Raw genomic sequence first — 12380 nt, 5'->3', positions numbered from 1 at the left:
ACAAAAGTGTTGTAGTAATAAAATCCTGCACAGTTGTCTTCGTACACAGTTGTGGCTTAGAGCTCTCCTCTGTGGGTGTCTTGCCGGCTGGTGGCAGTGAGGGACCAGGGCAGTCGCAGACACAGGCGCACGGCTGGCGCAGTGCCCTGGAGGCTGGTGTCCCACTTGCTGTCTTGGTTTCCTGTGGTCGCTGTGGAAGGTGGCTCCTGTAGGTTAGCTTTGCTTTATGAACACTGAGTAGGAGCTTTTTTTCTAGGATGTTAAAAGAATTTGCTCACATCTTATGCTTGAGTTAACTCTTTGAAGAACAGTGAGAAGTAGAGAGGAAATAATTGCCAAGTTCTCTTGCTTGCTCTGTTTATGATTGTGTCAGTTTTCTTTTGCTGTTTAAGAAAACACCCAATGGCAGGCACCTGTAGTCCCAGCTACTCGGGAGGCTGAGGCAGGGGAATGGCGTGAACCCGGCGGGGCAGAGCTTACAGTGAGCCAAGATTGCGCCACTGCACTCCAGCCTGGGCAACAGAGTGAGACTGCGTCTCCGAAAAAAAAAAAAGAAAAAGAAAGAAAGAAACCACCCAAAACTTAGTGGCTTAAGACAAGACATAGTTATTATTTTTTTTAATTCTGTTGGTTGGTTCGTGGTTCTGCTGGTCTGGGCCAGCCTCACCAACCCCTGTCGTCAGCTGACAGCTTGGCAAGGACCTGCTGGTCTGGGTGGCCTTGGCCACAGGGGTCTCTGGAGGGAGGCAGTCTGAAGCACAGGTAGGCTCGGCTGGGTGGCTCTCCTCTGCTTTGCCAGGTCTGTGATCCTCCACCTGGAGGCCTGGACTTCTTTGCCCGGCAAGCCCACAGTTGCAGAGGAAAGTGGGCCTCCTGCTCGCTTCTGTTGCCTTGATTGACGCAAGCGACATCACCAAGCGCTGGGTCGAGGGCGGAGCTAAGACCGCCTCTTGGTAGGAAGTTACAAAACGTTGAGATCATTTCTGTGGCCACAGAATGACATTTCCATTCGTCCGCCTCCCGCCTTTTCCTGGGCCTTCCCAGCTCACCCCTTGTGGCCACATCGGGTCTGGGTGTGGCTGGGGCTTCTTGGTTATGGCATGTCTTGATCCAGAGACTGGTGAACTAAAACCTCGCGACTTCCCCTCCCCTACTGAGCGTGCGGTGGCAGACAAGACAGGACGGGCTCCAGGGCAGGTGGCTTGTTCGAAGGCGCCTCACTGATCCAAGATGGGGCAGGGTGGCCCTTTGGCCAGATGCGGCCAGAAAGCTTTCTAAGGTGTGAGGGAAGAGTGACAACCATAGCCCAGGTTGGTCTTTATTCTGAGACCATCTCTTTTTTAAATTTTCTATTTTTTATATTTTTTCCTTTCTTATATTTCTGTGGGTCAGAACCATTTTTTACCTTGACAGAGTCTTTTGCCAGTGGAGAAACTGGAGACATGAAATGATTTTTTGTTTTTCGAAACAGAGTCTCGTTCTGTTGCACAGACTGGAGTGCAGTGGCACAGTCACGGCTCATGGCAGCCGTGACCTCCTGGGTTCAAGGAATCCTCCTGCCTCAGCCTCCTGAGTAGCTGGGACTCTACAGGCATGTGCCACCATGCCCGGCCCCGTGTAGATTTTTAGTACAGTGCTGGGACTGCAGGCATGTGCCACCACGCCTGGCTAATGGGCTCTCGCTGTGTTGCCCAAGCTAGTCTTGAACTCCTGGACTCAAGCAGTCCTCCCACCTCAGCCTCCCGAAGCACTGGGGTTACAGGCTTGAGCCACCACGTCTGGCCGATGCAAAACAATTTGATTCCCTGGGGATTCCTTGTTTGGAGAAGAACCTTCTAGCTCCACTGTGTCTGGAATGTTCCTTGCGAGATCACACTAGTCAGATGTGTTTCCTTTTTTTTTTGAGACCAAGTCTCACTCTGTCACACAGGCTGGAGTGCAGTGGCATGATCTCAGCTCACTGCAGCAGCCTCCACCTCCCGGGTTCAAGTAAATCTCTTGCCTCAGCCTCCTGAATAGCAGGGATTACAGGATTACAGGGATTACAGGGATTACCACACCTGCCTAAATTTTGTATTTTTTGTAGAGACAGGGTTTCACCATATTGGCCAGGCTGGTCTTGAACTCCTGACCTCAAGTGATCCACCACCTTGGCCTCCCAAAGTGCTGGGATTATAGGCATGAGCCACCACGCCCAGCCTGTTTCTTCTCTTTTAAATTGCTGTGGCGTAAGGTCCTGCCAAGGTTTCCTCTGCCTCATGGCACAGTGGCCCCTTCCACACACAAGAGCTGGGTCTGGGATGGCATTTGTGCCCTTAGCCTGTGCCCTCTCCCCACGCAGAGGCAGCGCTGTGTGTCCCAGGCTGGGGACAGCAGTGCTTGTTTCTGGCAGTTTCTGAATTAGCCATGCTTGCAGCCTAACAAACCACCGCAGAGCTTGGTGGCTTAAAGCAGCAGACACTGGTCATTTCTTAAGGTTTTCGGGCCTGGGCTGGTGCTGCTGGGCCTCGCCGGGGGGTCCAGGCTGGGCTCACTTGCATATCCGGGCATTGGTGGGCTGGCCGAGGCTCTGCATGTGGTCCTCATCTGCCAGGACACCTGCCTGGGTGTGCTTAGCAGGAGGAGAGCCAGAGTCCTCGTAGGGCCTCGTCACAGCCTCTTGGTCAAAGCTCTTCAAAGCTTGGCCCAAAGTCAAGTGGAGGGGGTGGGAAATAGCCCCCCGTCTTGATGGAGGGAGCCATGAAGGACCAGAGGGCATTTTTCAGTCTGCAGTTGCTTTGCCAGGACGCCAAGGCTCTGCCCTCGCGGGACAGTGGCTTATGGAGCAGTGGAGAGTCTGCATGCGCCTTCTCCTCTGAGAAGAGAACCCCACGTGGCAGCTGAGGCAGGGCTGTCTTGAAGGACTTAAAGATCCTCTTCTTTTTTGTGGGGAATTAAATCTGTTCTTCTACCATCTGGAAATTGAGACTTCCTCTTGCTACATGTTTTTTTTGTTTTGTTTTCTTTTTTTGAGACAGATTCTCACTCTGTCGCCCAGACTGGAGTGCAATGGCGCGATCTCGGCTCACTGTAACCTCCACCTCCCGGGTTCACGCCATTCTCTTGCCTCAGCCTCCCGAGTAGCTGGGCCTACAGGCGCCCACCACCACGCCCGGCTAATTTTTTGTATTTTTAGTAGAGACGGGGTTTCACCATGTTAGCCAGGATGGTCTCGATCTCCTGACCTTGTGATCCGCCCGCCTCGGCCTCCCAAAGTGCTGGGATTACAGGTGTGAGCCACCGTGCCTGGCTGGTGTGCGTGTGTTTTTAAGCAAACTTCTGGAAGTTTAGAAGTGCACACATCATACAGTTGGCTGTTGTGAGGTGCACAGCTGGGAACCCCACCCAGACCTCTCCCAGCTTGTCCACATCATCTCCCCAGAGGCAGCTGCCCGCACAGGTTCCAGAAACTGGAGACTTGTTCCCTGTTTCAGACAACCCTCATGCCAGTGTGGGAACACCATGTCTGCAGGATTAATTTCTAGAAATGGAGGTGGAGTCAGAGGGGCATGTTTCTAGAAATGGAGGTGGGGTCAGAGGGGCATGTTTCTAGATATGGAGGTGTGGGTCAGAGGGACATGTTTCTAGAAATGGAGGTGGGGTCAGAGGGGCATGTTTCTAGAAATGGAGGTGTGGGTCAGAGGGGCATGTTTCTAGAAATGGATGTGTGGGGTCAGAGGGACATGTTTCTAGAAATGGAGGTGGGTCAGAGGGACATGTTTCTAGAAATGGAGGTGGGGTCAGAGGGGCATGTTTCTAGAAATGGAGGTGGGGTCAGAGGGGCATGTTTCTAGATATGGAGGTGTGGGTCAGAGGGACATGTTTCTAGATATGGAGGTGTGGGTCAGAGGGACATGTTTCTAGAAATGGAGGTGGGGTCAGAGGGGCATGTTTCTAGAAATGGAGGTGTGGGTCAGAGGGGCATGTTTCTAGAAATGGAGGAGGGGTCAGAGGGGCATGTTTCTAGAAATGGAGGTGGGTCAGAGGGACATGTTTCTAGAAATGGAGGTGGGGTCAGAGGGGCATGTTTCTAGAAATGGAGGTGTGGGTCAGAGGGGCATGTTTCTAGAAATGGATGTGTGGGGTCAGAGGGACATGTTTCTAGATATGGAGGTGTGGGTCAAAGGGACATGTTTCTAGAAATGGAGGTGGGGTCAGAGGGGCATGTTTCTAGAAATGGAGGTGTGGGTCAGAGGGGCATGTTTCTAGAAATGGATGTGTGGGGTCAGAGGGACATGTTTCTAGAAATGGCGGTGGGTCAGAGGGGCATGTTTCTAGAAATGGAGGAGGGGTCAGAGGGGCATGTTTCTAGAAATGGAGGTGGGTCAGAGGGGCATGTTTCTAGAAATGGATGTGTGGGGTCAGAGGGACATGTTTCTAGAAATGGAGGTGGGTCAGAGGGGCATGTTTCTAGAAATGGAGGTGGGTCAGAGGGGCATGTTTCTAGAAATGGAGGTGTGGGTCAGAGGGACATGTTTCTAGATATGGAGGTGTGGGTCAGAGGGGCATGTTTCTAGAAATGGATGTGGGTCAGAGGGGCATGTTTCTAGAAATGGAGGTGGGGTCAGAGGGGCATGTTTCTAGATATGGAGGTGTGGGTCAGAGGGACATGTTTCTAGAAATGGAGGTGGGGTCAGAGGGGCATGTTTCTAGAAATGGAGGTGTGGGTCAGAGGGGCATGTTTCTAGAAATGGATGTGTGGGGTCAGAGGGACATGTTTCTAGAAATGGAGGTGGGTCACAGGGGCATGTTTCTAGAAATGGAGGAGGGGTCAGAGGGGCATGTTTCTAGAAATGGAGGTGGGTCAGAGGGGCATGTTTCTAGAAATGGATGTTTGGGGTCAGAGGGACATGTTTCTAGAAATGGAGGTGGGTCAGAGGGGCATGTTTCTAGAAATGGAGGTGGGTCAGAGGGGCATGTTTCTAGAAATGGATGTTTGGGGTCAGAGGGACATGTTTCTAGAAATGGAGGTGGGTCAGAGGGGCATGTTTCTAGAAATGGAGGTGGGTCAGAGGGGCATGTTTCTAGAAATGGAGGTGTGGGTCAGAGGGACATGTTTCTAGATATGGAGGTGGGTCAGAGGGACATGTTTCTAGAAATGGAGGTGGGTCAGAGGGGCATGTTTCTAGAAATGGAGGTGAGTCAGGGGGCATGTTTCTAGAAATGGAGGTGGGTCAGAGGGGCATGTTTCTAGAAATGGAGGTGAGTCAGGGGGCATGTTTCTAGAAATGGAGGTGGGTCAGAGGGGCATGTTTCTGGAAATGGAGGTGTGGGGTCAGAGGGGCATGTTTCTAGAAATGGAGGTGGGTCAGAGGGACATGTTTCTAGAAATGGAGGTGGGTCAGGGGGCATGTTTCTAGAAACGGAGGTGGGTCAGAGGGGCATGTTTCTGGAAATGGAGATGGGTCAGAGGGGCATGTTTCTGGAAATGGAGGTGGGTCAGAGGGGCATGTTTCTAGAAATGGAGGTGGGTCAGAGGGGCATGTTTCTAGGCTGCAGGCGGAGTGCCCTCCTCATAGCTCTCACCCACGACGCCATTAGAGTCCTGCGTCCTGGGCCGGCACCACCACCCCAAGACTCTCCCGTACGCATGGTAACGCTGGTTCCTTCCTGTGGGCTCTCTAGGGGAAAGTGGCCTCATGTACTGGTTTCTGTTTGCATTTCTCATGAGTGTCTTTCCAGGGTTTCTCCAGAGCCCCTGCTTGCGGCCTTTGCGTTTCCCTGTTGTGTTGTGAGATTGGTCTGGAGTGCAATGGTGGGACCTCTTTATGTCATATCAGGAAATAAGTGGTTTGTTGTCCTTATGTTTTAAGCATTTTGCCACCAAGTTCTTTCTTTTCTTAAAAAATTGTTTGTGGTGGCTGGGCGCGGTGGCTCATGCCTGTAATCCCAGCACTTTGGTAGGCCGAGGCGGGCGGATCACGAGGTCAGGAGATTGAGACCATCCTGGTTAACACAGTGAAACCCTGTCTCTAGCAAAAATACAAAAAATTAGCCAGGCATGGTGGCGGGTGCCTGTAGTCCCAGCTACTCGGGAGGCTGAGGCAGGAGAATGGTGTGAACCCGGAAGGCAGAGCTTGCAGTGGGCGGGGATTGGGCCACTGCACTCCAGCCTGAGCGACAGAGCGAGACTCCGTCTCAAAAAAAAAAAAAAAAGTTGTTTGTGGTGTTTTTTTTCCTGGCATTGAAAGTTTTTATTTTTATTTTTTAAGGCAAAGTTATCTTTTTTTATTTCTTGGTTTTGTATTGTACGAGAAAACCCTTTGTCACTTTGAAACAAGTAAAAAAAACATTTTTTTCCTTCTAATACTTTTATGGTTTCATCTTTTACCCTTTTGTCTACAATTTAGTTTTTTATGAGGTTGGGCCATAGTGACTTTTCTTCTAAAATTTTGTATTTTCTGATAGTTTCTATAGCCATATGAAGTAATTATTGTGGAAATAAAACACTTTATTAAAGACAGAAATGGAAGCATAGAATCCTTGCTGGGGCACTCGCTGCCTCCATGAATCCTGCTGGTTTCACCTGCTGGGTTTTTTTTTTTCCCCCTGAGACAGAATCTTGCTCTGTCGCCCAGGCTGGAATGCAGTGGTACAATCTCGGCTCACTGCAACCTCTGTTTCCGGGGTTCAGGTGATTCTCCTGTCTTGGCCTCCCAAGTAGCTGGGATTACAGGTGTGTACCACCACGCCTGGCTAATTTTTTTATTTTGGTTAGAGATGAGGTTTCACCATGTTGGCCAGGCTGGTCTCGAACTCCTGACCTCAAGTGATCTGCCCGCCTCAGCCTCCCAAAGTACTGGGATTACAGGCGTGAGCCACTGCACCCAGCCTCACCTGCTGGCTTTACCTGCTGGGTGCCGTTCTGGGTGCTCGCCACCATGAACCAAACAGAAAATGTGTGATCTCGAGACCAGCTTGTCCACATCAGTGCTCAGACCTGTGCAGCCTCTGCCATTTCTTTTTTTTTTTTTTTTAATTTTGACGGCATCTTGCTCTGTCGCCCAGTCTGGAGTGCGGTGACACAATCCCCACTCACACCTCTCAGGTTCAAGTGATTCTGTGGTCTCAGCCTCCTGAGTAGCTGGGATTACGGGCTCGAGCCACCACACCCAGCTAATTTTTGTATTTTTAGTAAAGACGAGGTTTTACTATGTTGGCCAGGCTGATCTCAAACTTCTGACCTCAGGTGATTCACCTGCCTCGGCCTCCCAAAGTGCTGGGATTATAGGCATGAGCCACCGCACCTGGCCTTTTTGTTTTTTGAGACAGAGTCTCGCTCTCTCACCCAGGCTGGAGTGCAGTGGTGTGATCTTGGCTCACTGCAATCTCTGCCTCCCAGGTTCAAGCGGTTCTCCTACTCCAGCTTCTACAGGCATGTACCACCATGTCCAGTTAATTTTTGTATTTTTTTAAGTAGAGATGGGGTTTCACCATGTTGGCCAGGCTGGTCTCGAACTCCTGACCTCAAGTGACCCTCCCACCTCAGCCTCCCAAAGTGCTGGGATTACAGGCTTGAGCCACCGCACCTGGCCCCTCTGCCATTTCTGAATTCAGTTAGAAGAGTGTAACAGGTCAGCAAAGCGCTGTCAGGAAAATAGTGCCCTGCAGGTTGTGCCCTCCGGGATCCTGATTCTATTCTCTCCTCCCTTCACTTCACCAGGGGCGACCTGACAGAAGATAACATGGAGACAGAAAATGCAGCGGCGGCAGCTGCCGCGGCCTTCACAGCCTCCTCCCAGCTCAAGGAAGCCGTGTTAGGTAGGAAGCCGTCCTAGGTGGGAAGTCTGCCTTCTTGCCGCAGCAGGGACAGGACAGTCCTGCACTCAAAATGAAGAACAGCCAGAGATATACAAGGTCTTTGTTCGGGCTGATTCCCAAGCTGTGTGCCCTTAGGAGTGAGAGGCCAGGCCCCAGGTCCCCCAGGTGGAACCTGCCATGTGTCTGTAATGACAGCCCTTTCTCTGCCCATGACTAATAGGAGAGCAAAGTCACCTGGCCCCAAGTTTGCAGCTCTCTCCTCTTTTGGATTTTGTTTTCTTCTCACTGTTTCAGTACTCTTGTTTTGCCTGTGTCTGTTTATTATAACGATCAGTGAATGGTAGTAAAAAAAGGTTTTGTTTTTTGAGACAGGGTCTTGTTCTGTTGCCCAGGCTAGAGTGCAGTGGCACGATCACCGTTCACCATAGCCTTAACCTCCCAGGCTCAGATGATCCTCCTACCTCAGCCTCCTGAGTAGCTGGGACTACAGGCATGTGCCACCACACCCAGCTAATTAAAAAACTTTTTTTTTTTTTTTTTTTTCCCCAAGAAATAGGGTCCCACTGTTGCCCAGGCTGGTCTCGAACTCCTGGCCTCATGTGATCCTCCAGCCTCAGCCTCCCAAAGTGTTGGGATTACAGGTGTGAGCCACTGACCCTGGCCGGTAAAAATTCTGTTGTTTTTTTTTTTTTGAGACGGAGTCTCACTCTGTCGCCCAGGCTAGAGTGTGATGGCATGATCTCAGCTCACTGCAACCTCTGCCCTGCAGGTTCAAGCACTTCTCCTGCCTCAGCCTCCCAAGTAGCTGAGATTACAAGCGCATGCCACCATGCCCAGCTAATTTTTGTATTTTTAGTAGAGATTGGGTTTTGCCATGTTGGGCCAGGCTGGTGTCAAACTCCTGACCTCAGGTGATCCACCCACCTGGGCCTCCCAAAGTGCTGGGATTACAGGTGTGAGCCACCTCGCCTGGCCCAGTAAAAATTCTTTTTTTTTCTTTTTTTGAGAGGGAGTCTTGCTCTGTCACCCAGGCTAGAGTGCGGTGGCACGATCTCGACTCACTGCAACCTCCACCTCCCGGGTTCACGCCATTCTCCTGCCTCAGCCTCCTGCCTCAGCCTCCCCAGTAGCTGGGACTACAGGTGCCCGCAACCATGCCTGGCTAATTTTTGTATTTTTAGTAGAGACGGGGTTTCACCATGTTGGCCAGGATGGTCTCGATCTCTTGACTTCGTGATCCGCCTGCCTCGGCCTCCCAAAGTGCTGGGATTACAAAAATTCTTTATAACACTCTTAATATTTTTCTTTTGTCTGAGATTAAAGGCCCTAGAACCTTTAAAACCTTAGGTTTCCCTAGAATTGTTTCAATTAAAGTTTGATTTTATTTTCCTAAGTGGCTCTTCAGTTGAACCATAGTTTAATGGAATTCTGTTAATGTAACGATATTTAAATCTGTTTAGTGAGTTTAACCCTGAAACTCTAACGGCACTGATGGGCATGCCCTGCCCACCTTGGCTCTATCTCAGGCCTTCCTGGATTTTAATTTTTGGTTTCCATGTTGGTAGCTATTTTCTGCATTTTCAGGAAATGCTTTGAAGAGGTTGTAACTGATGTTCTGCTTTTACCCTTCCCTGTCAATGTGCCTGTGAGAAGTGAAGATGGCTGAAGAGGGGGAGAACCTGGAGGCTGAGATTGTGTACCCCATCACCTGTGGGGACAGCAGAGCCAACCTCATCTGGAGGAAGTTTGTGTGTCCCGGCATCAATGTGAAATGTGTTCAGGTGAGCACAGGCTGCATTCAGGGCCCAGGAGAGAGGCCTCATGGCGTCTGTGACTGCTTTGGGGGTGCAGCTGTGCCGAGTGCATCCTGAGGCAGGGTCTCCAGGGCTGGGGAGAGTGAAGGAGGTGCGGGAAGAACCTTCAGGAAGAGGAATTCGCTGTGGCCACAGTGCACTGTGGCAGGGAGGCTGGGAGGCCCTCCCGCCGTGTGGAGGAGGCTGCCCCTCCTGGACAAGGAGCTTTACCCAGCAGATCCAGTGAGAGCTGCTCCAAAAAGGCTGCCTCTTTGGTAAGGATTAGGATGAGTGGGAAAGGTCTTCTCTTTCTGACAATACTGATAGGTCAGGTGCCCAGGCTCACCTGTGGTGGAACAGCCGAAAATGCCAGTGAAGACATTTCCATAAAGCATCTTACAGATGCTGCCTCACACGGGCTAAGAAAGAGGAAGTGCTGAGGCCTGGGGACCTAATGGTGACAGAATTGAGAGGCAGATGGAGTGCCAAGCCCAGCTTTTTCCCTGAGAGCCTTGGCCTGAGCTTGGTTTTCCCAGCCTTGCAGGGCTGGAGATCAGAAGACAAAGCCCAGGGCTTCCTTGAGGTGTGCGTGCTGGGTGGTGACTGTCCCCTCCAAAGCTGGCACCTCCAAGGGTGAATCCACCACATACTCCCATACCTCTTGTCCCTGGCACAGGGAAGGAGACACCCCCTTGAAGATTCATAGGTGGCCTGGATGGTCTGAAAGCCTCAAGCCGAGAGTGTCGTTATCAGTGGCTCCCAGCTGGCAGTTCCCCCAGGAATCTGACAGAAACAAACAAAAAGTACTTTTTGGAAGAATTCACCTTTATCTCAGGTTTCAAGTAATTTCCACAGAACCCTGGACACACAAGAAGTAGTGCTTCTGGAGCAGAAGCCACAGAAGCCACAGGCTGCACAGAAGCCACAGGCCCCACAGAAGCCACAGGCAGCACAGAAGCCACAGGCCCCACAGAAGCCACAGGCAGCACAGATGCCACAGGCCCCACAGAAGCCACAGGCCCCACAGAAGCCACAGGCAGCACAGAAGCCACAGGCCCCACGGAAGCCACAGGCAGCACGGAAGCCACAGGCAGCACGGAAGCCACAGGCAGCACGGAAGCCACAGGCCCCACAGAAGCCACAGGCCCCACAGAAGCCACAGGCTGCAGAGTCGGCCCTGCAGCAGCCTCGGCTGTTGGGGTTTTAAGGCTTAGAAGATAAAATCGTTATATTTAATAATTTATTTTAAGAAATAAAAGAGGCCGGGCACCATGGCTTAACACCTGCAATCCTGACACTTTGGGAGGCCGAGGCAGGAGGATTGCTTGAGCCCAGGAGTTCAAGAGCAGCCTGGGTAACATACTGAGACCCCAGTTTCTTCTTAAAAAAAAAAAAAAAAGAAAAGAGAGCATGAGTAAAGCATAAGTAGATTCTGCAGAAACACGACTAGAGATAGGATTGAAGTCCAACACTTAGTGGATAGGTCTTCAGCAGGTTAGCCACAGCTGAAGAGAGAAGTAGGACTGGTAAATAGAAATAAAGCGATTTATTCAGGAAGCACGAGAGTCGAACACATCTATTTGAGTTCTGGAAGGAGGAGAGAGAGTCTGAGAACTTTCATAACTGAGAAGGAGTGGTCCACAGTGCAAGGGCCCTGACTGACCCCAGCCTGGATGAAGACCCCACTGCCTGCATGTAGGGTGGCTTTTAGCATCCAAATAAATAGTGATAGTCATGAGTCATCACTCGAGTAAAATAAAATCTATGAGTCTATATACCTATCTCCATATATTTCATGTTATTTATTTATGTTAAATAAATGCATAGAGAGAAGTAAAGCATGGGAGGAATGATGGGGTCAGAGTCATGAGCAGGTGCTCAGACTAGTTTCAGAGCATCCCTGTAAACCACGCAGCCATTGCAGACGTAAGTCGTAGCTGTGGTGGGAAAGCTGGCAGGTGCCTCCTTAACCCAGCGATCCATCTTCACATCATCAGGCGCGGGACAGACCTCCCCCTTGAGCCTCCTGATGCAGTGAGCAGGAGTTCTGTGGTGTTCTTCCAACAGTTCATAGCCTGACTCTACTCATGAGAAAACAGCAGACACTCATGGAGAGACAGCCTACGTTAATACCTGACCCACAAGCTCCAAAAACGTCAAGGTGAGGAAAAACACAGACAGGCTGAGAAGCTGCTCCGTCTTTTTTTTTTTTTTTTTGAGATGGAGTCTTCCTCTGTTGCCCAGACTGGAGTGCAATGGCGCGATCTCGGCTCACCGCAACCGCTGCTTCCTGGGTTCAAGTGATTCTCTTGCCTCAGCCTCCTGAGTAGCTGGGACTACGGGCACCCACCACCATGCCCGGCTGATTTTTGTATTTTTAGTAGAGATGGGGTTTTGCCATGTTGGCCAGGCTGAGCCCAAACTCCTGACCTCAGGTGACCTGCCCGCCTTGGCCTCCCAAAGTGCTGGGATTACAGGCGTGAGCCACCGCGCCCGGCCTGCTGCAGTCTTAATGGGGACAAAAGCCGAAGAGCAAGGCAGCTGCGTGCTCCACAGTCTTGGGCTGGATCCTGCATCAGAAAAAAATGTAGGCTGGGCATGGTGACTCACGCCTGTAATCCCAGCACTTTGGGAGGCCGAGGCGGGTGAATCACCTGAGGTCAGGAGTTCGAGACCAGCGCAGCCAACATGGTGAAACCCCATCTCTGTGACAAATACAAAAAAATTGGCCAGGCATGGTGGCATGTGCCTGTACTCCCAGCTACTCGGGAGGCTGAGGCAAGAGAA

The 12380-nt window shown here is 51.1% G+C and overlaps 1 protein-coding gene across 3 annotated transcripts in view; it reads left to right on the top strand.

Moving 5' to 3' along the window:
• Nucleotides 1-12380, top strand: part of GMEB2 (glucocorticoid modulatory element binding protein 2) — a 39526-nt gene that overhangs the window by 13919 nt on the left and 13227 nt on the right. Inside the window, exons 3-4 of one of the 3 annotated variants that reach the window (XM_034952165.3) lie at nucleotides 7703-7800; nucleotides 9454-9581. In XM_034952165.3, coding sequence (XP_034808056.1) covers nucleotides 7703-7800; nucleotides 9454-9581 — 226 coding nt within the window. Of the gene's footprint in view, nucleotides 1-7702; nucleotides 7801-9384; nucleotides 9582-12380 lie in introns of those variants that run through there. The other 2 variants (XM_063601153.1, XM_063601154.1) reach the window with 2 other exon arrangements.

The sequence above is a fragment of the Pan paniscus genome, chromosome 21, assembly GCF_029289425.2.
Source record: "Pan paniscus chromosome 21, NHGRI_mPanPan1-v2.0_pri, whole genome shotgun sequence".
NCBI lineage: Eukaryota > Metazoa > Chordata > Mammalia > Primates > Hominidae > Pan > Pan paniscus.
Note: the sequence above shows the minus strand (reverse complement) of the source record. Positions and strands in the feature narration are given on the sequence as shown.